The following is a 27,725-nucleotide window of genomic DNA, read 5'->3' as shown; positions in this document are numbered from 1 at the left end:
AAGCCATGTCTTCTTCTCACATAAGTACAAAACCATCTCCAGCATTCTTCCAGTAAAATCCTTGGAGTTTTCTGGGCATTCCTTTTGCAAGTTAAATAAAAAATGCAATTTTATGGGCAAGTTTATCAAGGCAAATCCTCACCGAGCTCCTGCAAAAAATACAAATCAACACAGAACGCCTGATTTTGCCACGCGTGACTGGTTTGGGCTGCAGAAACCCTGCCAAAGAGCAGCCTGACAACATCTGAGATGGCAGGAAATAGCAGGAATTCAAGCTTCTCCCGGTGAAAACAGCAGAGGAAGCCATGGACAATTTGCAGCTGGTGAGGAGAGGTATCCTCTAATGACACACATCTGGCATCCATCGGCGGGGCTGAAACCCAACACCCCTCACACAGCACAATGGCATGCCAAGGAAAGGCACAGCATCCCCGGATCCTCTTTAACTGCTGAGAACCCTCCTGCCCCTTCCTCCGCTGCCTTTCTTACACCAGGCTCTGTTAGTTTGGCCCTTTGATCTCTGACAGTCACATCAGGACCATGAATCACAGAACTGACTCCCATTATCCCTGATTCGAAACAGCTCCTGGCCAGGGGAGCTGGGTTGGACCTCTGGGAATGGTCTAGCCAGTCTTTAAGCAAGCCACATAAATTTCTAAAGGAAAATAATCCCTATTTTAACTGGTAAACATGGGTTGTTCTGCTTCTGCTTCGTTTTGCATCTGCAGCAGGGTCCCACCTCAAACCAAGGCTCTGCCACCTATAAGTCCTCGTGGAGATGCCATGATTGAAGAAGTCAAGATGGAGGGATTTGGGCATGGAGCCAATTTGGGCATGCCTTGTCCTTCTTTCTTCTTGGCCTCCATCTTCTGGGTGATGTTGGCACTTTTGGGTTGGTTTAGAGTAGAAGCTCACTGTCTAACACAGGTGATAGGTATTGGGAATTAATTGTAAATAGTGTACACATAGTTTTTAGTATAAAAAGATAACACCGCCCCTTGTCCTTCTTTCTTCTTCTTGTCCTCCATCTTCTGCTGTGATGGTGGCACTTTTGGGTTGGTTTAGGGTAGAAGCTCACTGTCTAACATAGGTGATGGGTATTGGAAAGTAACTGTAAATATTGTACATGTAGTTTTTAGTATAAAAAGATAACACAGCCGAGAGGTGGGCAGAGTGCCTCTGTCTGAACTGCTGAATGGACCTCGGCAGGCCAGGAGAAAGAATTTTATAGATAAGAAACAATAAACAACCTTGAGAACGAAAACTGACGAGTTCTGACTCCTTCCTCGACCACCAGGCTGGGAAAAGAGACTTTCTAGCACATCTTGGGGTCACTGTGAGCAGCAGAAGCCCTGAGAGTTGTGGATTCTGTTTATTCCGTGCATCGCTTCAGCGGTGCCCGAAAAGCTGCAGTGTCCCAGAGTTTCCAGCCAACATTCCGGGCTAAATGGAAAGTCAAACACCAAGGAATGAATTCAGAGAGCAGCTCGGGGCCAGCAGCCCCAGCACCCAGCCCGTGAGCTCGTTTGGCCTCCTGGCACCCCGTGCTGGGCCTGCTGCTGCAGCGGGGAGTGGAGCATTTCCAGATCCATGGGTTTATGGGCTTGGAGAGGCGGGAAGACAGGCAGTCAATATCCATTAATGTACCGCAAACTAGAAACACCTGTTGGCCTCCAGAGCTGGGTTTTTGGCTGGTTTACAGAGAGAGAGAGGGTGGAACAGGTGCCCCTGTGGCCAGCAGGAATGCTGAGGGGTGCAGAGGCCCCACAAATATGGAATGATGGAAGGGAAAAGCGGCTGCACCGTTCCGCGCAGCACATGTGTCACTGTCTGCAGGCTGAGCCCCATAAAATTAACTGTGTCTGGGAGGAAACCAGCCATGCTGGGGCTGGGGGATCTCAGCCCAGAATGGTGAGGGTCCCCTGGACTCTCCTTTCACTCCAGAGATTCCTCTGATGAGGAATGTGCAGGGAGAACCAGTCCCAGGGACACAGCCCCAGTCCCATCATGGCTTTGATGGTTCTTGTGGGTCCCTTCCAACCCAGGATGCTCGGTAATTCTGTAATAATTCTATAATCATGTAATTGCATTATAAAGAAACAGAGGAGCAAATTCCCTGAGCTGCTGCTTTGATTCTGGTGCCACTGATGCAAGAGGAGTCCCATTTTCCATTTGAACTTTGTAGAACAGTAAAAAGTGACCATCAAAAACTCCTTCACTGGCTGGTGCCACCTGGATTTCTCTGTGGGGGTTGTTAGTGGGTGATTTTCTTCCTTCTCCACTATCAATCAACTCATTTGGGATCCAGGCTGCCCAGAATATCTAGCTCCAGCCCAAGTGAAAAACACAACAGGAACTTGCATGCACTGAAATTCAGATCAAGAATTTGTGGAAAGTGTCCTCCTTTCCTCACATAACTCACATGGATTAGACCTCTGGGAAGGGGTCTAACCCTCTGAGCATCTTCCCAGAGAAAAAAGGTATTTGTAACAACTGACATCTCAACACGTGTTTGTTTCTGAATTATTAAACCCATTATTGTGTTGTGCTGAGCCCATGCAGCATGGGAGACAAAACAGAAACACAACAAACAAGGGAAAAATGAAAAGCAAACCTGTTGCTGATGTGGGGATAAGGCATTTCAGAGGCTTTTTGAAAGATGTTATCACCTGCCAGAGAATAGGGCTTTAAAATGATGCCCCAGAGAAAGCAGCACTTGATGAATTAAAAAAATGTTTTCTCCAACCTTTCCAAGCCCAGAAACAGAAACCATAACATACCAATGATTTATTGTGGAGTGGGCTGTGTGCTTAAGCATAAATTAATTCTACAAATTCCAGGCAGCTTTGCAGCAATGCTTCTCTGTGGCCCTCGCTCCTCATCTCACTCTCCAACCCTCCTGTTTCCCTTGGAACCTGGCCCTTGTGCCCATGGCTAGTGTGGCTCCCACACCACTGATTTGCAGCATATCCTTTGAAAACAGGGGAAGATTCAGTGAATTTTTGGATTTTATGGTCTTGATGGTCTTTTCCAAACTAAAGATTTGATGGTTCTGTCACAGTCAGGGAGTCAAGCTGTTCCTTGTCATTTTTCTTTTGTGAATGCACTGAAGACCTGAAGATTTTAGTCCCTCACTCAGTGTTATTTCTCATTGCAAGAAACCAGTAATTGGTGAGGAACTGTGAGCTTGGAATGGTCCTTGGCTACCTGACCAGGGGGATGGGCTCAATCCTCTCCAGAAACAATCCAAGAATTCAGCTTTAATTCAGTCTCCTTCGCATTCGTGTAACAAATCCTTCTTATTACCAATTACACGATGGGATCCCAGCGCCCCAGTTACACTGCAGCATTCCACATTGCCTGGAAAATAACCCATTCTCCTCCATAAATGTCCCTTGATGCACGTTTGAGCTCACAAGCCTGGCTTTCCCCGGGTGGTTTACGGGAAGAAAACACCTCAGGCAGACTCTGCTGCTCTCAGAGCCATAAACTCTGCCCAGCCTCGCCCAGCTGGGGTTTTGCAGCCCTGGCCCCTGTTTAATTGGTCACAGCTGGCTGAGAATCTCCTTGCAGGGAGATTAGAGCAGGGGAGGGATCACAGGAGGTGCAGGGAGCGTCAGCCCTCACCCAAGGGGATGCAGAGCTTTGAAGATGCCATCCAGCACTTCACATGACTTGGCCCAAGGTACCCATCCCTCACCACAAAGCAGGGGTTTTGTCTTCTTCAGGTGGCTCAATGAGTCATTTCCTCACAAGTTCTCTTACCCTTGGCAGATCTTAGCATGAGAAGCCAGTAAAGATCTGAGTGAACGTTTCAAATCAGTGGAAAAGACTCCGCTCTGATTTATTTGCCAAAACCTAAGCAGAGGGCTACAACTCATCCAAAGGACTTGAGCCGTATATTTCCTTCAGCCCAATATGATAATCTATTTTAAATGATCATTAAATCCTTAATTCTTGAGCTCAGCCCAAGGAAAGCCTGAAAAGAACAAAGCCAGCCATATTTCAGATCCACCAAAGCCCATCAGATTTGAGCTCTGCTTCACCCACTATCGTGTTCCTTCAAACAAATGGCCAGCAATACTTTTGCCTCCACGCTCTCCATCACTCACCAGCGGAGCTGGACAGACAACATCACACACATCCAAAAGGCTGCTGTGTACTCCATTTCACCTTTAGAAACTCAGAATATATGAACTAGCCAGTTATTCACAGAGTTATTGCCCTGCAGGAGGTGGCGCTGGGTGTGATGAACAGCGCCGTGTTTGACCAACTCATCTCAATGAAGGACTCTTCACCCTGCAGGTACAAGTCCCAGGACACTTCTTTAGCAGGTACAACAACAGACATTCCCCTGGCTCCAGCACACTCTCTCTTTTCTTCCAAACTGCCTTTACAAAAGCTGGTTTTTAGCTGAATAAGCCCCTGCATTGCCTTGGCTTGCTTCCTCTCACAGATTTCTTCAAAGGGCTCAGCCCTACCTGTTTGCCAGCTCTTAAATACCATGCTTGGCTGATGGACAAGCCGATAGCACAGGACGTGGCCAAGCTCTGCACAAGCTGCCCTTGTTCCACTGCCTTCCTGAGCCAAAATACAAGAAAATCCCAGCAGGAATCTCCTCTGGCCTCGCACTCCTCTCCCCTCCCCAGCAGAAGGCTAACCTTGTGAATCAGGAGGCTGCTTATAAATAAAGGTACTCGGACTTCTTGGCTGCTGGGAGAAGTGCTCTGCTTAATTTAGCCCTGGTATTATTACCCGTGGATTCTCTCCAATGAGCTGACAGCTGAAGAACAATTGCAGCCATTTAATTCCACAAAACGGATTTTAAATTGGCCTCGCGCACTGGAAGCATCGATCACAGGCTCCTGCTACCGTCATCCTAAAGTCTGCACCAGGCTCTGTTTGGGCTTGGGAGGTCACCTGAGTCTGAACTGGCGCTGTCACGCGAGTTTCTCCGCCTTGGAAAGAGCATCTGGCTCCTGGATCCAAGAAAATACTGCCTGTGCTTTCCTTTGCTTCCAAACCCTTCCCATTTCAGCTTCCAACACCTCCGAGTGTTTCGCAGTCCCACGTTGCTCTGGCCTCCAGCAAACCCCTCTCTCCCAGCCCTAAGACATCCAAAGGCGTCCAAGTGAGCAGCTCCAGAGAGATTAGCAGGAGAAATCAGGTCCTTAGTCAATCAAACAACACCTCAAAGGCTGGGCAAACGAGGGCAGTGCTATAAAAGAAGGAGACAATGCTGGTCTTCTGAAGCAGGGTTGTAGGAAAGGCATTTTGTGCTGTTCTTATGAGCCAGCAAAGGCTTCCTGAAGATAAGGAAAGCCCCCTATCTCTCTCGAGGAAGACACCAAAGCTATCCCCATGACAATGTGATGGAAGGAGAGAAAGTTAGAAGACACAGACTCTAGCTGGCTCACAGAATGACCTGGCTCCTTGTTCACCTATTGAGAACTTTGTTTCTTTCTTATGACCAATGGGCAGTGAATGTCTATGTTAAGTAAATGTAAATATCTTGTGTTGGGGAAGATGAAACAGGAGAGCCTCATAAACATGATTGTCAGGCAAAAGATTTTGAGAATATGGAAACTATAAGTGAGATTGAAATGAAAGAAAGCTTTGAGATACCTCAGTTACTAAACAACTGGAAAACAATGGAATCGCCACTGAAGGTAATCCCTTTTTGATGAAACAATTCCCTCTGCTTGCAGACAGGTCCAAGGCTCAGAGCAGACCCTACAGCTTGGCAGAAGGGGTCCAAAGAGGAGCTTTTAGGGTTTAAAATGTAACACAGTATGATAATGTAATGATTCTTATAGGCTGTATGTAAATTCCACAGGATTTGTATCTTGTACTAGATTGGTTAGTGAGAACTAGAATATTCAGCACAGAAGAAGATTTATTGTATTGTAATGGGAACTTTGTTCTCTTTTACTCTTTTGTCCGCTGTCTCTCATCCTCCTTACCACGCTCTTGCCTTCTTTCTCTTTCCCACTCTCTTTACCACTCTCTCTCTTTGGGGCCTGCTCTGAGCTGTGCCTGGCAGCTCCCAGCAGGGCCCTGCACCCAGGCCCTTTGCAATAAACCCCAAATTCCAAGCCCTGGCCTCAGAGATCTCTCATTTCTATCCATCCCCACCGCTCCTACAATCTTGAAAAACTATAAAAGCGACGTGTTATTATAATAAATCCCTCTCACACACCCTTCTGATGGAGTGCTGGTGCTCTGTGCCGCGTCACCCACAGGGTGACAAAGCCACCTGAGCAGGCGTCCAGGCACAGACACTGATCACAGCCCTGCTGCCACAGCTGACCTCTCCTTTGTGCCAGCAAAAGGAGGTCTGTGCTGGCCCATGCTTCAAAACACAGCCAGGCTAATTAGGAACAGCCCAGTTCCCCCATCAGAGCCCCGAGAGCCTGAGTGTTGCTGAAACAATCCACTCTGCTGGGAGGCTGCAGGGAGCCAAGGGTGAAGGCCAGCAGCTGATTTCCAGCAGGGCACACCAGTAAATGACACCAGTAACATCCACCTTGTCAGCCCCAGCACACACAGGTCCCATCCTGCTGCACTCACTGGGGGCTGATGGGTTCACCAGCCCCAGACCCCAGAGCTCTGGGTGGTCCAAAGATTCCCAGCAAGGCTGGGCAGGCTTGAAGCAGGGCCCAGGTTCCCCAACATCCCCTCCCTGCAGCAATGAGCCTGCACTGAAAATTTATTTGCGTCCAAGCCCCCAAAAGGGAGCTCTAAAGGGAGCCTCACCCCAAACTTTGAGTGCTCCATTTACAACCCTTTTATCCATCAAGGATGGGAGATACCACAGGAGCTCAGCACAACTCAGCTGCTTCCTCAGTCTGTGGTCACTGTAATATTCACAGAATTTACAGAATTTACAGAATCCTCAGGTTGGAAAAGATCTTTAAGATCATCGAGTCCAACCCAGTCCCAACACCTCAACTAAACCCTGGCACCCAGTGCCACATCCAGGCTTTGTTAAACACACCCAGGGATGGGGACTCCACCACCTCCCTGGGCAGCCATTCCAGAACTTTATCACCTTTCTGTAAAAAACTTAATCACCCTTTTTGTAAAAAAACTTTATCACTCTTTCTGTAATGAACTTTTCCCTAATTTTCAACCTATATTTCCCTTGGTGCAGCTTGAGGCTGAACTGTTGTCCAGGTCAACCTCTGCTGCAGTTTGCTGCAAAGCAAAGCTCACCTGATGGCAGGTGGACAACCAGAGCGGGGAAAAAAATACCCATTTCTACACTGACAGGATCAAAAAGCCACTAAGAGGCAGCAGAAAAGGTGTTGAAACCTGGGCAGGAACATGCAGAGCTTCCTGCAAGAGCTCACACAGCCCCAGTGAGGGCTGTGGTGATTGCACCCAGAGGATGAGTGAATGTTGTGCCTGTCAGCAGCTCAGGAGAGCAGGAAGGACAGCACCTCACCCTGCAAGGAGAGCACTGGGGAGCTGCTGCTGCCCAGCCAGGGTAAATATTGGGGAGCTGCTGCTGCTGCTGCTCAGGGCTGGCCAGCAAAAATATCCCGTGCTGAAAGCTCTGATAGGAGTCTGGCCAGCACAGGGAGCGTCCTGCCTCTAAAGAAAACACATCTGTGTTTCTTTCCAGGCAAGAAAAAACGGTTCCATTAGGGTCAGACACAGATTTCTTGAAATTTCTTGAAGATGAGTGGGGCATGGAACAGCACAGCTCCACTCACATGGGTTATTTTCATGTCCTTTTCACCAAACAGCCTCACCCTGCCCACATCCAGAGCCAGTACTGACTCCATCCTTTCTCAAGGAGGAACCATCATCTCACACACCAGGACAGCCCCTCTGACAGGTGGCAGATAAGGAAAGAATGAGTCACTGGTGAGGTGTCCCTCCCTCCCCAAAGCAGCCTCTCATCCTATTAGGAAAATCCAGCACAAATGTTGACTGATGAGCAAAGCAAACCAACCAGAGCACTTTTAACAGTGAAAGAGAAGATGAACATCCAGACAATTAGGGTTTTCACCAGAAATTTGTCCAACAAAAGTATCTTTTTTGGAGTGTCTTTTTTAAAGTATGTTAATTTGTCCAAGAAAAAGTTCTCTTTTACCAAAGAGAACCATTGATAGGAGCCAGTAAGAAATTAAGATGAAGGGAAGGATGATCTTGTGACTGGGGCCTTCCTGTATCCTCAATCAGCACATTCTCTGTGGCAAGGACTGTGAGGTTTGAAAAATGCTACAAATAACCAAAGATATCAAGAAACAGACAAAAACAATATGAATTTTCTGCAAGCTAAGGCTAATAAAGCTGTTTCATTGGTCTTTTGGAATTTTTCAGGGGCAACATCTCTTTAAAAGCAGGATGGAAACGACAGTTAAAATGAAACTGGAAAGCAAGGAAAGCTCTCTGAAGATGTTTACAAAATGATCACTGTCCCCAGTCCCCTGTGCCTGTATCTGTCCTTCACCTGCAAGCAATGAAAATGCTCAAACCTTTACAAATTACAGGCCTGGGAAAGAGCAAAGCGTTGTCTGGCAGAGAAAGGGATGGCAGGGGGTCATCTCTGCCCTGGGTGTGAAATATAAATCACCCTGGAATGAGAATAATTTGAGGTTGCAAATGCAGAGGAATGCTCCTGGTTCAGCTGAGCTTTCCTCTGCCAGGAGGCAACAGGGCAATTAATGCTTTACAAACTCAGGACAAGCTGCACAAAGAATGATTTATCCCCCCTGCTTCACATTCTTGCCTGTTCCTTGTAATTAGTTCGCTCCAAAACGCCAGAGTTTGGACTGTTTTCTGCCTTTAATTTCAGGTAGCTGAGCCATAATTTGTGTCCTTGTGTCTCCTTGGCCATCCCTTTTTCACAGCCCATTCCCAAAGTGGTGACAGTGGGATCTGACAACAGATATTCAGGATCTCAGACCTTTATTTAAAATATGATAGACTTTTATTTAAAATATTCCCACCACTCTGCCAAAAGTCCACATTGTGGGGCACAAGTAGTTAGTTATTGGGTTAAAAATAAAAATAATTTAGATGTAATTTCTTAATTAGACAGTTTATCCTTAAAAAAACATTGTAGAAAAAGAGATACAGCTCCATTTTTAGTTTGCTAGAGTGAAGTAGTGTAGAACTCACAGTTTGTAAGACTGCAATATAGATAAAAATCTAAAATAATAATAATAATAATAATAATAATAATAATAATAATAATAATAATAATAATAATAATAATAATAACAACAACAATAATAATTCTAGATAAATATAGATTTAATCTATATTTTTATATCTATATTTAATCAATATAGATAAAATCTAATAATAATAAAGAATAAAATAAATCTAATCTAATAAAAGACTAATAAACATCTGAGTCCAAACAAGAAATACAATCTCCCACATTTAATCCCAACCCAAATTTAAAAAAAAAGATAAAACATCACATTGGACCCTGCAGACTCAGCAATGAGAGGGATGAGAGAGACAACCATGTGTCCCTGCAGCCCAAGGAACAAGTTCTCAGACCAAGGAACATTCCAGCTTTCAGGGGTTGTTTGCTATGAACTATCATATTCCCAACCCAGAACATCTGTGAGCCACCAAACACAGGAAACTCAATAACCTTCAAGAGAGATCCTTGTACATCTCACAAAGGTTAATTAAATAAAGCTTAGCAGCCCCAAAACGCAGCCTGGCCAAAGATACAAGGTGTCACAGACATGTTTTATGAAAAATCCTTTCCTTAGGATTTTTTTTCTCCTGAGAAGCTGAGAGGCCTCAGGAACAAAATGTAAACAATGGTTATCTGCTGCTGTGGAATGCAACAGGTGGATCTGTGATTGGTCTCATGTTGGTTGTTTCTAATTAATGGCCAATCACAGTCAGGTGGCTCGGACTCTCAGTCCAAGACACAAACCTTTGTAATCATTCTTTCTTTTTCTATTCTTAGCCAGCCTTCTGATGAACTCCTTTCTTCTATTCTTTTAGTATAGTTTTTATGTAATATATATCATAAAATAATAAATCAAGCCTTCTGAAACATGGAGTCAGATCCTCGTCTCTTCCCTCATCCTCAGAGCCCTGTGAACACGGTCACAACAAGGCTCCTTTCCAAGGTGGCCACACTACCTTGGAAAGAAAAGAAAAAGAAAAAGCCCCAGGGCTGGCTCACCCCACAGGCTGTGACCCCAAGGTTCCTTTGTTTGACCCAACTTTAATCAGCTTCCTTCTCTGATTCCAGCAAATCCCCGCCACGGATGGCAGCCAGGAATAAAGGCTATTGTACAGCACAGAGCTGTGTTTCACAGCAAGCCACGATAAGTATTTCCTTTCCAAACACCCGAGCTCCCCGAGCACCACAAAAGCCAAGAGGAGATTGTTGGAGTTTTGCAGATAAAACAACGGGCGGCGGCAGAACGTGAATAAATCAGGGCATCCCTCGCTCCAAAGCTCTTGGAATTAAAGGAGGAATTTGGCAGGGTTGCTTGCTGTGCTGGCAGGGAGGGCCCTGGAAGCCAGAGGAGCAGTGACAGAGCTGCAAGGATCCCTCTCAGCAATTCCCACCCTTGATAACCACATCATAACCACAGGTGGCTGCAAGGAGGAGGATGAGGATGATCCCACACTCACCATCAGAAGGGCAAACACCCCATCCCTGGTGATATGCCCAAAACCCCAGAGAACACTTGAAGAGTCATAAAAAACACTGTTTAGCTTTTGGAACCCTGGTTACTGAGAATTTTAGACTTTCTGCACTGACCGCCAAGGGAACACTGCATTCACCTGAGGCCATGGAGAAGCTTCCAAAACGGAATGACAGAACTGGGATTGTGGGTGTGGAGTTTGAATAGAAGTGTGTGATATTACAGGGTAGAAAACTTAGAGTTTAAGGGTTTAAATATAGTAATACATATAAAGCAAAATTGAGGTTTTAGGCTGGTCCTTCTTCTCCACCTCTCCTTCTTCTTCTCCACCTTCTTCTTCTCTCCTTCTTTTTCACCTTCTTCTTCACCCTCTTCACCTTCTTCTTCACCTTCTTTTGCACCTTCTTTTTCACCTTCTTATTCTCCTTCTTCTTCTCCTTCTTCTTTACCCTATTCTCCATGGGTTTGGGTGGTTTTGTGTAATTGGATAAAAAAGTCCTCATTGCAGGGCACGGGTGGTTGGTTCGTGGGTTAAAAATAAAAATAATTTAGGTGTCATTTCTTAAGTGGACAGTTTAGCCTTAAAAGGCCTTGGACAGAGAGAGATAGGGCTCCATTTTTAGTTTGTTAGAGTGAAGTGCTGTAAAACTCAGGGTTTGTAACATAGTGGGACTGTAACATAGATAAGAACTAATAAATATCTGAGTCCCAAAAAGAAATACCATCTCACACATTTAATCCTGACCCTGGCAAAAAGAAGTTAAGACTCGACCTTTAACCAGCTTGGAAAGTTGATTTTTTCTTTTGCTTTGCAGTGTGGTGCTCAATGCACAAAGCCTCAAAATTTAGGATAGGAAGGAAATTACCTCAGGGAATGTCCAAGAGCTTTCCTTGAGAATCATAGGAAAACATCAGGGCTGTGATGAAATGATGCTTTTCCAGCCAACAAGTGGGTGAAACAGTCAGAAAACAACTCATGCAAGATCTCGAGCAAACAAACACAAGTTACTTGTGCTGAAATTGGAGGGATCTTTGTAGAACAGCCCAGTGGGAGCTGCTCCCACCTCTGCACTGAGCTTCCCTGGGCTCTGGTGCCCCATGGTGGCGTCACCTTCGGGCAGCCCAGAGGCTGAAATGGAGCTAAACTGCAAGTAAGGCTGAGCAGCCACGTTTCTCTGTTCTCACCCAGCCGAGTGTAAAATGGACACGGAGACACAGAATGCTCAATTAGGCTTCTGAAATCCACCTTTCCAAACCGTCCCCATAAACCCACTAACAAGGTTGTGGTTCCTCCAGGGGAGTGTGGGCTCCTCATAACTCATGAAATGCTGCCCATGGTTTATATTTCCCACTGGGGAATGCTGATGTCAAAAGCAGAAACGTTGTGAGCAGGGGCACTGTCATGTGTGTGGTGCTTTGTTGGGGGGTAAGGACGCAGAACAAGCATCCATCTTCCTCTCTAAATCTGTTTAAAAGGTTTGCACAATGAAATCCTCTCTCTGTTCGCTGATCTGGACAGAGCTGTGCTGACGGCCAGCTCCTCTCTTCATTCTTTTTCCCTCACCTCGTCTTTTCCTCCCACTTTTCACTGAAGAAATTACTCCAAGCTCCAAGAGCAATGGGACTGGTAGGAATACATCTCACAAAAACCTGGCAAACCTGGAGCAAAGAGCATCAGGTGATGACACAGAGCATGACACACAGTGGTGGCCCCTGGTCCAGCAACTCCCTCTCACCCATCCCAAACCTGTGTGGAGAGCCCTGGGCTAAGACAAACCATGGAGACCAATCTATTCCAACATCCCAGGAAGAACACTGCAGCCACCAATGGTGTCACAGGGCCTTCAGGTCAGTTACCAACTGAACACACAGAGCTGTGATTAAATTACAGCCCCTTGTACAATCTGGGACCACCTGGCAACAATTAGAGCAGCACTGGCTGAACCCAGGGTCCCCCACGCACGTGGGCTGTGCTGGCTGCAGCTTCTCCCTCCTGCTCGCAAGTTGGGAGCCCCCCCTGGCTTCTCTTCCCATTCCAGCTAAAGCTGTAACTAATTAGTGACAGAAAAAGCAGGTCTGTGATTACACATTTCATTTCGTGTCATTATAACTGGCACCCCGCGCGGGCTTCCAAAATGGCTCCGAAATTCTTGGCACAAAACCGCCCACGCCAGCTCCAAAACACTAATTGCGCACTCAGAGGAAAAAAGGGATCACAGATGGAAACAGTGCAAGGCAGGGCTTGCAGTTTTGGGGCAGGACAGCTTGTGCACACCAGGAGATAAAGCTGCAAAGTTATCAATTGTCAAAGGGAACTCAAAAGTGTGAGGCAGCCGCACGAAATCCAGGCTGGGAACAGGCAGGGATTACCTTCCCAAAAGGAACGCAGAGCTGGTGGGTGTCAGCTTGTCACGCCTGAAAAATCAGTTCTAACCCACTGTACATGGAAATATAATGACCACTTAACTGTGTTCCCACTATTGAATCTCCCATACATCCAATATTGGCTCTGTTTTTTCCTACAGGAACACAATCGACTTCCTGATTTCTCCTCCGTGCTAAATCCTGCTCCTGGCTCACACAACACCCTCTGCCAAGGCTGCACTGGCTGGGGAAGTTGTGATTAGGGAGGTTTTGTGATTAGGGAGGTTTTGTGATTGGGGAGGTTTGGTGAAGGTTTAGGTGAATGTGCCGTTCTCCAAATATTCACATTTGCCATCAAAATGCACCATCTTGCCAGACAGAGCTGTGTACCTGCTTAAAGGGTCTTTCTTCTATCGATTCTTTTACCATACAGGGACCACCATGGGTTAGGCCAAACCCCACAAACTTTGCACCTTCGATGCATTAGAGCTGAAATCCAGAGCCTCAGCATTGGCTCTCTTATGGACCTGATGACTTTTCAAAACCCCTCCCGCCAGAAGAGAAGATTATTTACAACACAAAGGTAGCATTGAAGCCCAAACACTCTCTCCTGGAACTAATGAGCCCGTGATGAAATGCTGCTTCACAAAGCCAGTTATCTTCTCATCTAACACTTTAGTCTTTAGTAGCTTTCCATGGCCAGAGATCCCTGGGGACTGCAGTGATCCCGGATCAATCCCGGATCAATCCATATCAATCCACGCAGCACATGTGTCACTGCCTGCAAGCTGAGCCCCGTAAAATTAAGTGTGTCTGGGGGGAAACCAGCCATGCTGGGGCTGGGCAATCTCAGCCCAGAATGGTGAGGGTCCCCTGGACTCTCCTTTCACTCCAGAGATTCCTCTGATGAGGAATGTGCAGGGAGAACCAGTCCCAGGGCCACGGCTCCAGCCCCAGCACGGCTTTGATGGTTCTTGTTGGTCCCTTACAACCTAGGATGCTCTGAAATTCTGTAATAATTCTATAATTCTGTAATTCCATGATAAAGAAGCTGCAGAGGAGCAAATTCCCTGAGCTGCTGCTTTGATTCTGGTGCCACTGATGCAAGAGGGGTCCCATTTTGAGCACTGGAATTTGGGAAGCTCTTTGCCAAGCATCCTGCTCATCCTCAGGCCTGTGGGCTGCAAATCCTTCCCTGCACAGCGAGGCAGGAACAACTTCCCATCTCCAGGTGTGTGCCAAGGTGTTCCAGCCTCCAGCTTTTTCCAGCTCAGATCATGCAAGAGGACCTGGTATTTCTTTTAGTCCTTTCCTTCAGGCACCGTGAGAGGAAATGGCTTGCCTGGCCAAATTACACAGTGGTTTGGTTATTCCTGAATCTTTCACCTTAAACACCTAAAAAAAACCACATTTTCATCAGGGTCCCAGCAGAGCCAGCCCAACTCACCAGCAGCACTCAGCTCTCAGAGCAGCTCAGCGAGACCCAAAGCACAACAATGGAAAATATTAGAAGCAATTTCAGCGACACAAATCAGGGGTTAGAAGACAGGGGTGTTATTCTTGGCAGTGCCCCAGATTTCCTGAATGAGCCGGACAATTCCCTGCTCTGTGCTGCAGGCTGGCACATATGGAGTGGAAATCATGATAACCTACTTCCCAGCCCGGGTCTCCCCCTCCGTGCCCTCCAGGCCTCCTGCAAACGAGCTCCTAATTCAGAGCGACAGAGTTCAATGTGATGAAATTTGGGGAAAGGGTAATGACACTGTGCAGAGAAAGAATAAATTATGGGAAGCATCACCGCCTTCTGCTCAGAGGCCAGGCTGTGTCCTTTGTGAGAGCTCAGCCAGGCGGGATCCTGGCGAAGTCGGAGACATGAGACTGATGTAGGAGGGAGAGCCATGAAGAAAAGCAATGTTTGGGCTCCCTGAGGTCCAGAGATGGAGCCCAGGATGGATTTTACCCAGCACTGAGCTCCATCTGGGGTGAGAGGTTCGGGAGTTCAGTCACAGCCTTTCAGCTGACTAAACAAAGAGCCTGCAGCAGCCAGGAGGTGATGGACGAAGCAAAGCTGCCTCTCAGGGAAATTAAACTGTCAGCTGGACACATTTCCTGCTGAGCTTCCAGCCTGCATCACCAGCCTGAGCTGCCACCCCGTGACGGTGCCCATGGCTGGGCTCTGGGGCTGTGCTGGGCTCCAGAATTGTGTCAGCCTCCAGGGTTGTGCCAGGCTCCAGGGTTGTGTTGGGCTCCAGGACTGTGCCAGTCATTAGGGCCATGCCAGGCTCCAGAGTTGTGCTGGGATCCAGGGTCATTCCGAGATCCATGATTGTGTTGGGCTCCAGAGTTGTGCCAGGCTCCAGGACAGAGTGGGGCTTCTGGGCTGTGCCAGGCTCTAGGGCTGTGCCAGGCTCTGGGGTTGCGCTGGGCACCAGGATTGCGCCAGTCATCAGGGCTGTGCCAGGCTCCAGAGCTGTGCTGACCTCCAGGATTGTGTTGGGCTCCAGAGCTGTGCCAGGCTCCAGGGCCATGCCAGGCTCCAGAGTTGTGCCAGGCTCCAGGATTGTGTTGGGCTCCAGAGCTGTGCCAGGCTCCAGGGCCATGCCAGGCTCCAGAACTGTGCTGAGCTCCAGGATTATGTTGGGCTCCAGAGCTATGCCAAGTTCCAGGGCCATGCCAGGTTCCAAGGCCATGCCAGGCTCCAGGACCACGCCAGGTTCCAAGGACATGCCAGGCTCCAGAGTTGTGCTGGGGTCCAGGGCCATGCCAGGCTCCAGGGCCATACCAGGCTCCAGAACTGTGCTGAGCTCCAGGATTATGTTGGGCTCCAGAGCTGTGCCAAGTTCCAGGACCACGCCAGGCTCCAAGGCCATGCCAGGCTCCAGGGCTGCACCAGCTCTGAGGACCCTGTCAGGCCGGCCCAAGAGCACAAACAGGCTGGGGGTGGCTGAGTTCCAGCTCCTCCACGCTCACCAAGAGTTCCAGACTCAGCTTTTCAACATCTCCAGCTGCAAGTGGAGCTCACAGAGCTTGGCAGACATGTAGGCCCCTCTCCTAATCACTGAGGGCTTTACCTGAGTTATTGAACCCAGGTGGAATTCAAGCAGCATCTCAGAGGCCACTTGAAAGCAGGCAGCTCAGTCTGAGAGTCAAACTATCAGTGACCAGGCAGGGAAAGGACCTGATGCCATCCCAAAAATGCAAAGGGTGCCTTGATTTCTGACCCTTCTCCTTCCCATGGAGATGAACAGAGATGGAGCAGGACAGAGGGCAACGCAAGGCAGCAAATCCTCATCCTCACAAGAGAAGGGGACAAAAGACAGAACCTGCCAGGGTCAGGGCTCCCTGCATTCCCCTCTGGCAGCCCTGGGGGTGGCAGGAGCAAGGCTGGGTGTCACCATTTCAGAGGGCACACAAGGAGAGGAACAAATCCAGATATTCAGTGAGGTCTCTGTTTCTGTGTCATTTTCCATCTCTTTCTGAGCTCTTTGCTGCTAGCAGAGCCCACAGCTGCCAGTACTGTGCCCACAGCTCTGCTCTGGGGACATTTCTTCACCTGTAAGAGCTCAGAGACACAAACTGCACCAATAATACATTAATTTATGATTTTTCTGCCTAATGTCTGTATATTGTATTTTCACATCAACCCAAGCTTCTTCCAAGGCAGATCAAACCCCTCCGTGTCTGTGGACGTCTCTGTTTTTCCCATTCCCACACTGGGGTATTTTTATTTTGAAGGAGAAATGATGATCAGCACAAAGAGCAAACAGAGCCCTGCAGTGAGGAGATGCCAGCCCCCAGGGGAGAGCAAGATGCCCTCGGTGGAGAGATTCCACTGCACAGCAGCCCTAATTAAACTGTCAGCAGAGACGCCCTTGCCCTGCTCTGTGCTCCTGGAACACCATCAATGATCTCTGCAGGCACAGAGGAAGGGCCACAGATCCTGCTGACGTGTCCTGGCACGGCTCTGTGCCATTCAGCAGAGCCACAGCAGCAAGCACAGCCTGACCCTGGGCTCCACACACCAACCAGAGGAGCTTCCAGCACCCATAAATGCAGGAATAAATGCAGGAATTCATAAATAACAGCCTGGCTGTGTGCCCCTGCCCCAGCACCTCCCCGATGCTCACAATTCCCTCCCAGACCTTCCTGCACCTCCTCTGCTCCACAAGGACAAAGCCACCAGCAGGAAAAGCCATCACACCCCTGCAAACCCACAGCCTGGGATGAGAGTTTAGTTACACAGAGCACAGCCACGCTCCCTGATGTGGGAAATAGAAATAATATCTTTTAAAACGCTCTGAGTTATCTTATCTCTGTAAAGCTGGGAACAATCTCTGCACCTTGGGGCACCTGCAGGGACCAGGCATATTGTATTTCTGGGCAGGAAGGAATGATGAATCTGACTCCATGTTCTCAGAAGGCTAATTTATTATTCTATTCTATTCTATTCTATTCTATTCTATTCTATTCTATTCTATTCTATTCTATTCTATTCTATTCTAGTAAAGAATACAGAAAGGATACTTAAAGAATGCTAAAAAGATACTAATGAAAACTCCTGACTCTTTCCAGGGTCCCAGCACAGCTTGGCACCAATTGGCCAAAGAATCAAAAACAATTCACACCAGAATCCAATGAAACAATCACCTGTGGGTAAACAATCTCCAAACACATTCCACATGTGAGCACAACACAGGAGAAGCAAATGAGATAAGAATTGTTTTCCTTTCCTCTGAGGCTTCCCAGCTTCCCAGGAGAATAATCCTGGGTGAAGGGATTTTTCACATTTTTCCAGAAAATGTGAATACCACAGAGGCAGAGCTGTCCCATTTGTCCCTGGGATGCTCCTCCAGCTTCTACCTGTGAGAGTCTGGAAGCAGAGAGCACAATTCCCACCTCAGCCCCAACCTGGTGAGGTGGGAATTCCCACCAGCTGACCTGGCTGCTCTGCTGCTGCTCAGAAGATGATTCAAAATAAAATGCAATTTTATTTCCTGCCCCCTGCCTGTGCTGAGGGCCAGCAGAGATCAGCTCCCCGTTGTGCCTGTTGCACTCAAGGCACATAAATCCCTATTTTTCTGTCCCAGGAATAATGTTACAGCACGTTCTGGGTGATATCCAGTTGGGCTTGAAGGGCTGAATGAGGACAGAGCTCACCACCTCCAGGCCATGATCCACCTCAAGCTCCCCAGCAGCTCAGCAGCAATTCCTGCAGCAGTTTTTGGGTTGGGGTCACTCTGCTTTTGTCCCTCTCTTCTCCCCTCCAGCCCAGCCCTGCAGTGAGCAGCCCCTGGTGATGAGAAGGATGAGTTCAGAGCGTGCCCTGAGCAGCTCGATTTCCTTTTCGCTGCTTCCTTCCTGCATGGAATTACTCACTTCCTTGGCAGGAAAACTCATTCCAGAAGGTGCTTTTCTGAGTTCAGCTGAGGTTATTATCTGCTCACTGACAGGGGCCACAAGGCACCCATGGAGCTTCCTCTCCCCTGTGGGTTGTTCTCCTGTGCCACAGCTTGGGATGGGAAGAATAAAGCCTGGTTGTTTGACACACCTTTTTTATCTTTTTTTTTTTTTTTTTTTTTTTTTTTTTTTTTTTTTTTTTTTAATAAAAAAAGCTTTGTTACAAGCATCAAAGCCCAGGGAAGGCACAAAAAGACTCTCCACAGAACAAAAGGCAAGCAGCTGTAGGAAACATCTTCCAAGGAGCTGGCTCTGATGGCAGGGCAGGGCAGACCCCAAAATGCTCTTCTGCTTCTCCTGCCCATCACTAAAATCACTAAAATCACTAAAATCACTAAAATCACTAAAATCACTAAAATCACTAAAATCCAAAGCTGCTTTTCTGTAGAAAGATGGAAAGCACCTCCAAGGTGTAAATCAATCAGGCACTGAGGTTGTATGGAATAAGCTAAAAGTTTAGAAGTTATAACTTCTGTTATAACAATATAATAATAATTTTATAATTAATTATTGATAATACAAATACTATTACTTATTCATATTATTACTGTTATAAAATCATTAATAAAATTAACACTGTTATTCTTATGATTATAAACTATTATATATTATTATATATTATATATATTTTTATCATATAGATAATATATTTATTATATAATAATTATTATCTTATTATTGTATAATTCTATATTATATAGTTATTTTTATATTATAATGATATTATTATATACTATTATCATATAATAATAATTGTTATATTATTATATAATAATATATTATCCATCATTATAATAATATATATTATATTATATTATATTATATTAATAACAGTAACAATAACAATAATTATTACAACAATAACACCAATTATAATTTTATAATGAGTTATTGATAATACTAATACTACTACTTATTAGTATTATTACTATTATTAAAATATCGATAAAAGTTGTTGTTTTTTTTTAAATTGTCGTTGCTGTTTTTGTTATTACACCCAGAAAAAAAAACTAATAAAAACCCATGATAATTATTTTAAGCACATTTTAAAGACATTTTTAGAGCATTTCCTGCAGGCACAGGACTTGGAACGAGCCGAAACAAAGGAAGTTGAGTAGAATAAAATGACACTTACTGTGCAGGCAGCCAGCATCCCCTGCGAGCTGGGACCATCCTGGGCAGCACCTGTAGGTGGTTTGGGACCTCAGCTGGTACACCTGCCTGTAGCCTGTGTAATACACCACCCTGAAACACAAAATCCCAGCCAGAGTCAGCTCCTGCAGGGCAGGGAAAGGGGAAGGACAGAATTTGTAGCCATGGGTGCAAATAAAATGGGGTTTGCAAAAGTGCTGCCATTGTTTTCCACACGGCCTGGCAGCGATCACCGATGCTAAGAAAATACTCCTAATTTACTCTAATTAGGAACACAAGAGACAACACCCAGGTTTCACAACACCCCAGATTATTTTTTTTTTCCTCCTTTTCTAGACTATTTACAGCTCTGAGCTCCTCCCTTACACAAAGGAAATGTGAATTTTAAGAACAGGTATTTCTGCCTTAGTGAGCGGGAGCAGGTGATTCTAAGGGGATGATGAGCTAAAAAATCAACATAATCCTGATGACAACACCAAGTTACTCCAAGAGTTGTGCTGGACACAACAAGGCTCCAGAGCTTGGCAGGGAACACCGATGCTAAGAAAATACTCCTAATTTACTCTAATTAGGAACACAAGAGACAACACCCAGGTTTCACAGATTATTTTTTTTTCTCCTTTTCTAGACTATTTACAGCTCTGAGCTCCTCCCTTACACAAAAGAAATGTGAATTTTAAGAACAGGTATTTCTCCCTTAGTGAGCGGGAGCAGGTGATTCTAAGGGGCTGATGAGCTAAAAAATCAACATAATCCTGATGGTAACACCAAGATACTCTAAGAGTTGTGCTGGACACAGCAAAGCTCCACAGCTTTGACACTGAGGGTCCCTTTAACACTCCCAGGAGCTCCATCCAGGGTGGGAGCTGGGGGAGCAAAGCAGGGACTGATTTGAAGCGTAAATAAACAAAAGCGACACAAAATTTTTTGCCCCGGAAATTTGGTGTTGTGTGTTTGTGAGGATTGAAACACAGATAATACTTCTGAAGCTGGTTTTTTGAAAAGCTCCCTTGGCAGAACATGAAACTGCTCCACCAAAGCCAATCAGGCAAACAACAACAAATATTTGGCAGGGCAGATGTGTTGTGCGTGTCCACTGAAAATATTTATCCTAACTCAGTCGATTTGTTTGATTTTGTCTGGATGTTCCTACAAAAAAAACAAAAACCAAATAACGGTGAACCTTTAATCCCTGGGAAGGAAACCTTCAGCAACTCCTGCGTGCCAAGCAGCACGTGGAAGCACAGCTGAGAAAAATAAAAGCAGACACCAATATGTATTTTTTTTTGTTTGTTTTCTATGAACTGTTAACAAATTATGAAGGTAATTGTTGTGTTCCAGAAGCAGCTGAGAAAGCAATTCACGGGCACCAGGCTCCAACCCACCAGGATGCTCCTGGTACCAGGAGCTCTCTCCAGCCCAGCAGGAAGGAGAAGGGGAGATGGTGGATGCAGGGTGGTGTGAACATGACAAAGATGGGGAGGAAAAGCTCAAAATAGTGAACATGGCTCAGGGATGGGGAGGAAAATCTCAAAATAGTGATGTGGGACAGCTCAGGGCTCCCTGTGGCCCAGCAGTGCCCTGAGCAGCCTCATCCACCCTCCTGAGGGATTCTGTTGGACACTCCAGACCCTTCAGGACAGGGAAATATTGTGACAGCCTTGGTGTCTCTGGGTATCTGGGTGCTGCAGATGGGAAACAGGCACACAGGAGATGCTTTATCTCCAGTGTTTCTCTTTTCTTTTGTGTTTTAAGGAGTCCCTAGCATAGAAAATGGGGAATGAGCCAGAACTAATGGAACCCAGGGACTCCTGCTGTGTCCTGCTGCTGGAAAATCCCCTTCCAGCCCCTCTGGGATAGCACTGGCATTTCTTCAGGCTTGGCAAGGGAGGGCTGGGCAAAGCTACCTTGCTGTCATTACTCACTGGGAAGCTGCATGAAGGGATGCACAAACATCCCTTCCCCAGGAACACAGAGCAGCACAGCCCGAGGATGCTACAGCTGAGCAGATGCTGCTTTTCCCAGTGGCACCATTAGAAACATCAATTTGGCCTTGATTTTAAAGGCTGCTTTTCCCAGTCACCTCCAGGAACTCAAAGGCCGATTTCAGGCCAGATCCTGGAGCTGTGAATGCTCTTCCTGAGCTGCCAGAGCTGCTGGGTCCAACTGGAGCAGCTCCAGCATCCCTGTGAGCACCAACAACGCGCTCCAATGCCACAGCACAAGGGAATTTGGCAGGACAGCTCCCAGCTCCTGGAAAAGCATCCTGCAATGGGAACTCCCAGAAGGTTAGAGAGAGGAGATCTGGGACAAAACCTTGCCCAGGGAATGGTCTGCTGATAGTCCTTTCCCTGTCTGGATTTCACAACTCCACCCTCAGTGGGTTCCCCTCTATGCTTCTATCAGGAACAGTGTTAGCACTGGGTTGTTCTGATATTTGTAATGCAGCAGAACAGAAAGTTATTTCATTTCAGTCCCTTGATTTGTGATGTCAAGCCCGTCCTTTAAGGAGCTGAAGGGACTGCTGGGGCTGAGGAGCTCCCAGCCTTTGAAGTGGAAGCAGACAGGGCACCCATCCTTTCAAAGCCTTCCCTGCAAACACAGCCAAGAGTCAGACTCTCTTTGCTCCTTTGTTACCAGGACACAGATCTCATCACCAGGGTAATTACCGGCAATTACAGGTTAGGAGGAATTCCTAAAGACAGGACTTAAAAGCTGTCTTGAGTCCAAGATGTTTCTTTGAAACGACAACTACCATTTTTATTCTGCAAACCCTTGTAACTCCCTAACGAGGCCGGAAGAGCAGATGGAGGCTGGAAGCAGCTTGGGCACGTTGTAGTTTGGCTGCTGCACAGGTAAGAAAAGTTCATTTCTATTGTATTTGCAGGGTGCCTGTGGCAGGGAGGAACGATGAATCTGATTCCATGCTCTCAGAAGGCTAATTTATTATTTTATGATTCTATATTATATGAAAGAATAAATATAATAAATATAATAATATAATATATGTAATGTAATGTGTAAAATATAATATAATATAATATAATATAATATAATATAATATAATATAATATAATATAATATAATATAATATAATATAATATAATATAATATAATATAATATAATATAATACAGTAGATTGATCAGCCTTCTGCAACCAAGGAGTCAATGCTCATTATTCCCCGTTCAGGGGCTTTCTGCTACTACAGATTTATTATTTATTATTAATTATTTATTATTTATTATTTATTATTTATATTTATTATTTATTATTTATTATTTATTGCTGTTATTTACTACATCTTATTATCATAAGAGGTTAATATTTTAGAATCATTCCCTTTTTCCTCAGTGTGTCGCAGACATATTTTATGAAAAATCTTTCCTTTAGGATTTTTCCTCCTGAGAAGCTGAGAGGCCTCAAGAACAAAATGTAAACATTGATTATCTGCTGCTGTAGAATGCAACAGGTGGATCTGTGATTGGTCCATGTTAGTTGTTTCTAATATATGGACAATCACAGTCAGCTGGCTTGGACAGAGAGCTGAGCCACAAACCTTTGTTATCATTCTTTGCTATTCTATTCTTAGCTAGCCCTCTGATTAAATCCTTTCTTCTATTCTTTTAGTATAGTTTTAATGTAATATATATCATAAAATAATAAATCAAGCCTTCTGAAACATGCAGTCAGATCCTCATCTCTTCCCTCATCCTAAGACCCCTGTGAACACGGTCACATCAGTGTCAAGAAAAAAAATACAACTTTATCATCTCTTACTGAAGTAAGACTCTTCTAAAAGAAAAAACCCTATTGTTTTGGAAGTGCCCGTGGAAGTTTCCACGCCCCGTTTCCCAGCAGGAGCAGCCCAGGCGGAGGGAGGAGCACCCACCTGCGCTCATGGCTCGCGCACCAGCGGCGGCCCCCGCAGTCCTGCTGCCACAGGCGGGCAGCCTGCACGCACGGCTGCCGCAGCCCCACGACCGCCAGCTGCTGCTCCGCGCACACGTTCGGCCTGCAACAGAGAAATAAAGGGCTGTCAGGGATGCTGGGGAACCAGAGGGGTCTGGGGGGTCACAGGTGTAAGGGGCTACCACAGCCCCATGACCCCCCAGCTGCTGCTCCCCGCACAGGTTTGGCCTGCAACAGAGAAATAAAGGGCTGTCAGGGATGCTGGGGAACCAGAGGGATGTAGAGGATGCAGAGGGATGCAGGGGATGTCTCAGGTTTAGCTAGGAGATCTCTTCTGTTCATGGCCACTGAGTGTCCCTGCATGGCTGATCCAATCCCAGCATCCCATGGGGAGATGCTCCGCCCAGGGGAGGAGCCAAGCATTCCTACCTGGATACAATCTGAGGGTTGGGACACCATGGACAGCCTTTCCCACTGCATTCCCAGAGGGAGCCCAGGCCCATCTGCAGCAGCCCTGGAGCTGCAGAGGAAAACTCCCCCCTTGTGCAGGATCCCTGCTGCAGCAGAGCCACAGCTGGGGCTGCAGGAGGGCTGAGCCCCCATGGGATGGGGCTGGGACACCTCCCTGACACACAGGGGGTGAGGTCTATTCTGACTCTGTCAGTGTTTTTTTCTTTTTGTACTATTGCACTTGTATTTTTCTGATTTTTTGTAGTAAAGAACTGTTATTCCTCAACCCATATCTTTGCCTAAGAGCCCCTTAATTTCAAAATCATAATAATTCAGAGGGAGAGGGTTTGCATTTTCCATTTCAAGGAAGGCTCCTTCCTTCCTTAGCAGACACCTGTCTGTTCAAACCAATACAGGGGTCACAGCTGTGAGGGGTGCAGCATTCCCACTGCCTGGATTTCCCCCAGGAAAGGCTTGGGCAACCTCCTCCATTCACCCCTCAATGAGTTAATCTCTGCAGGGAAAAGAAACAGTGCCAGGCCCACCAGCCACAGGGGTGGTTTCATGCTCATTCAGAGCTAAGGGCTGTGAGGCTAATTCCAATAAATCAAAGAAATGTACTTTGTTTCTTCTCTAATCCCAACTCTTTCTCCAAGCACAAGTCAGTGGGTTTAACTAAGGATGAAGAGTGAAGACATTTGTCCCTGACTCCGTGAGCCACTTGGTATTTGGGGCTGCTTCTGCTGCTTCCCACAGGAGCCAGAGTTTTCTTAGAGATGCTTTCTATTAAAAAAAAAAAAGTGAAAATAACTCATTTGGACGTGTTGAAGCTTAGAGGTCACAGCTGGCATCTGAATTCACCAGGCTGCTCAATTCCAACCCCGGCGTGCTGGCACAGGGCTCTGCTCCAGTGCCCCATCCAAGAAGTCCTGAAAGCAACAGCCAGGGCAGGAGCACAAAACCCTGACGTGGGGAGAAAAATCTGCTTCTTCCAAAACCTTTATCTGCTAAAGGACACGCTTTTTTTGTAAAGAATTCAACCCCTCGGGGAGGGCTGCTTGGAGTCTGCACCCCTGTCCATGGACAAAGGGAATTCCAGTGATCCCCTGGCTCTCAGAGACCATCTTCTGGCAGGAGGCCAAATTTGCAAGGAAGTCTTCCAGAGCAGCCAAATGATTAACACCAAACTGTAACTGTAAAATGTAATTAAAGAGAGCAGCCTACGTGCTGCTGGAGTTAACAGCAGCGGGCGGGGAGGAACGCGGGATGAGAAAGTGAAGTGAAATAAAAGCAGCAGGTCTTGGAAGAAAGGGTGAAGCATTCACTCAGGAATCACCTCTTGCACTCAGACAAGTTTCAGCTGAACCAAGGAGTTTTCTCCTACAAGAAGAGACTATCCACATTTTCAATTTTATATTCCCCTTTCTGCACATCTAATAGTAAATAAGAAAACCCACAACAGCTTCCTCGGCTAAACCAAGGAGTTCCCTCCTACAAGAAAACACTATCCACATTTTCAATTTTCTATTCCCCTTTCTGCACATCTAATAGTAAATAAAAAAAAAAAAAAAAAAAAAAACAAAAAAAAAAAAAAAAAAAACAAAAAAAAAAACCACGACTGCTCCTTCACTCTCTGATTTGAAAACTCTGCATTTGGCTCCTGCTTTTCCATCCCCTGCCCGACAAAACCCCTCTGGAACTCCTTCCTTCCTACTCACATGTGGGGCTGCAGTTTGATGCCAGCAGCCAGCGGGGACATTCGCAGCGCCACGATGAGCGACAGTGCCACGGCAGGAAACTCCATGGCAGCTCCTCTCCCTCCCTCCCTCCAGGTGTTTCCAGCGGTTATCCCGGGAATCCTGGCAGTCTCCTGCTCCCGTGTCCGTCTGTCCTTGCAGAGCACAAAGCTATGGGAGCACAGGGGGGAGAGCGGATTTATCCCTCCTGGATGCTTCCTCCCTCTCCGCTCAGCCACTTTCTTCACTCCGCTGGAAATCACGGCGCAGGTTGCAGCTGGATTTTTCCCCGGGCCAAACCCGGCTCCTCATGCTCGTTTGCTCGCGGTGGAAGGCGCTGGAGTGACTTTTCCTCCTGGGATTTGCTTCCTGAGCTGGGGGCTCACAGGAGCTGGGTTGCGCCCAGCAGAGCAGCCCCAAGCGGGCTGAGCTGCTCCGGAGCTGCCATCCCCTTCCCGAGGCACTTTGAAATCCAGCAAGGAGAAAGGAGGAAGGAGGGGTGCTCCTCTGGCAGGAGAATCTCACCTCGCAGGGGTTTTTCCCGAAGCAGGCAGGGTGATCCTTCAGCGCATCCTCCGGAGATGGGAGAGAGGAGCTCGGCACACACACGCACACACACGCACCAGAGCAGCTTCCCTGCGGGTCAGGGCAGTAAGGAAACTTCCCCCTGCCTTGCCCAGGCCCAGCTCCTTTCCCTCACATGCCTCTTTCCCCGCTGTCGGTCAGAAATCCCTCCCACGAGCGGTGCCCGGCCCCGAGCAGAGGAGGGGGAGGATGCAGGGATGGAGCAGCGGTGCCTCGGGGCTGCTTCTCCTGCACCACCCAAGGCTGTGTGCGGGCACACCAGCACAAATCCCGCTCCCAGAGGCTCAAAAAACATCCCACAGAGATTCAACCTTCCCCGTGCACTCCAAAAGATAAAACTGATTGCTTCCCAAGGAAATTCTGCTGGCGGGGACACCTCCAACTGCACGCAGCAGCTGGCACAGCGGGATGGGGAGGAGGAGAGCAGGGATGCTGCACTAAACATCTCAAATAAACCATCCCCAAGGGCCAGGAGGGACCAGAGCAGCAACTGGGCACCTCTGGGCTGCCCCAGGGCCCTCCGAGCTCGCTCGGCCTGGGGCAGGTGCTGATTTCCATCAGAGAAGCAGGGTGAGAAGGAGGAAGGCTGGGATAGTTTCATGGATATATTTTGTGGCTAAAGGACAACCATTAATCAAGGCTAAAGTCCCCAAGGACCATGCCCAAAAGCTGCTGGGTCTTGGAAAAAACTGAAGCAGCTGCTCCTTACACCAGAACCCTCCCAAGGTCACAGCAGTGCCATAAATCCTCAAGTAAGAGAAAAGAGCAGGTGAGGGGGGTTAATGCTTCCACTTAGCAGTAAAATATCAGCCAAGCCTAACGGATGGGAAGAAAACATCATTCATTCTTCCTTGATAAGAAAGGCATACATAAAGATGTTTTATAACAACGGAGAGAGCTCCAGGATACCATAAATCCAGGCCTCGCTTTTTCTGTCTGGGATTAGAAAGTTAGAACTTCCTTACAGTAGGAAACAGGCTGCTCTCAGTTGGATTTCCAGGGATTGCTCCCAGCGGGCAGAGCTGGGAGTCGGGCTCCCTCTCCAGGACACGGCTGGAGGCCAAGGATGGGGATGGATCGGTGCAGCCACAGCTGCCACACCGCCCCAGGTGACAATCCTGGCTGTCACAACGCGCTGCAGGGTCCTGGCACGGCCACTGTCCCAGCCACAGCCACCCCAGCCAGGCTGCCGGCAGGGAAAAGGGGAGGCTCCAATGGGAAAAGCTGAAATTTGAGGAGTGACCCAGCGCAAATTCAGCCCTGCAGTCCTTCTAAAGTCCCTTTAAAGCCAGGAGTGACCCAGCGCAAATTCAGCCCTGCAGTCCTTCTAAAATCCCTTTAAAGCCACTAGTGACCCTGCAAAAACTCAGCTCTGCCGTCCTTCTAAAGTCCCTTTAAAGCCACTAGTGAGGTTTCCCACCTAAAGAGCC

General features: G+C 47.1%; 1 protein-coding gene across 1 annotated transcript in view; it reads right to left on the bottom strand.

Annotated features, from left to right (window-relative positions):
• The window catches only part of MEGF6 (multiple EGF like domains 6), a 91,757-nt gene extending 65,570 nt beyond the window's left edge, over window positions 1-26,187 (bottom strand). Inside the window, exons 1-3 of the mRNA XM_058039354.1 lie at window positions 25,693-26,187; window positions 23,505-23,627; window positions 19,597-19,706 (exon numbers count right to left, since the gene is read on the bottom strand). Of these exons, the coding sequence (XP_057895337.1) occupies window positions 19,597-19,706; window positions 23,505-23,627; window positions 25,693-25,778 (319 nt within the window). The 5' untranslated portion in view covers window positions 25,779-26,187. The remainder of the gene's footprint in view (window positions 1-19,596; window positions 19,707-23,504; window positions 23,628-25,692) is intronic.
• Window positions 26,188-27,725: the final 1,538 nt, after the last annotated feature.

Source organism: Melospiza georgiana, chromosome 22, assembly GCF_028018845.1.
Source record: "Melospiza georgiana isolate bMelGeo1 chromosome 22, bMelGeo1.pri, whole genome shotgun sequence".
In the NCBI taxonomy this organism is placed as follows: Eukaryota; Metazoa; Chordata; class Aves; order Passeriformes; family Passerellidae; genus Melospiza; species Melospiza georgiana.
The sequence above is the reverse complement of the archived record's forward strand: the minus strand, read 5'-3'. Positions and strand labels throughout refer to the sequence as shown.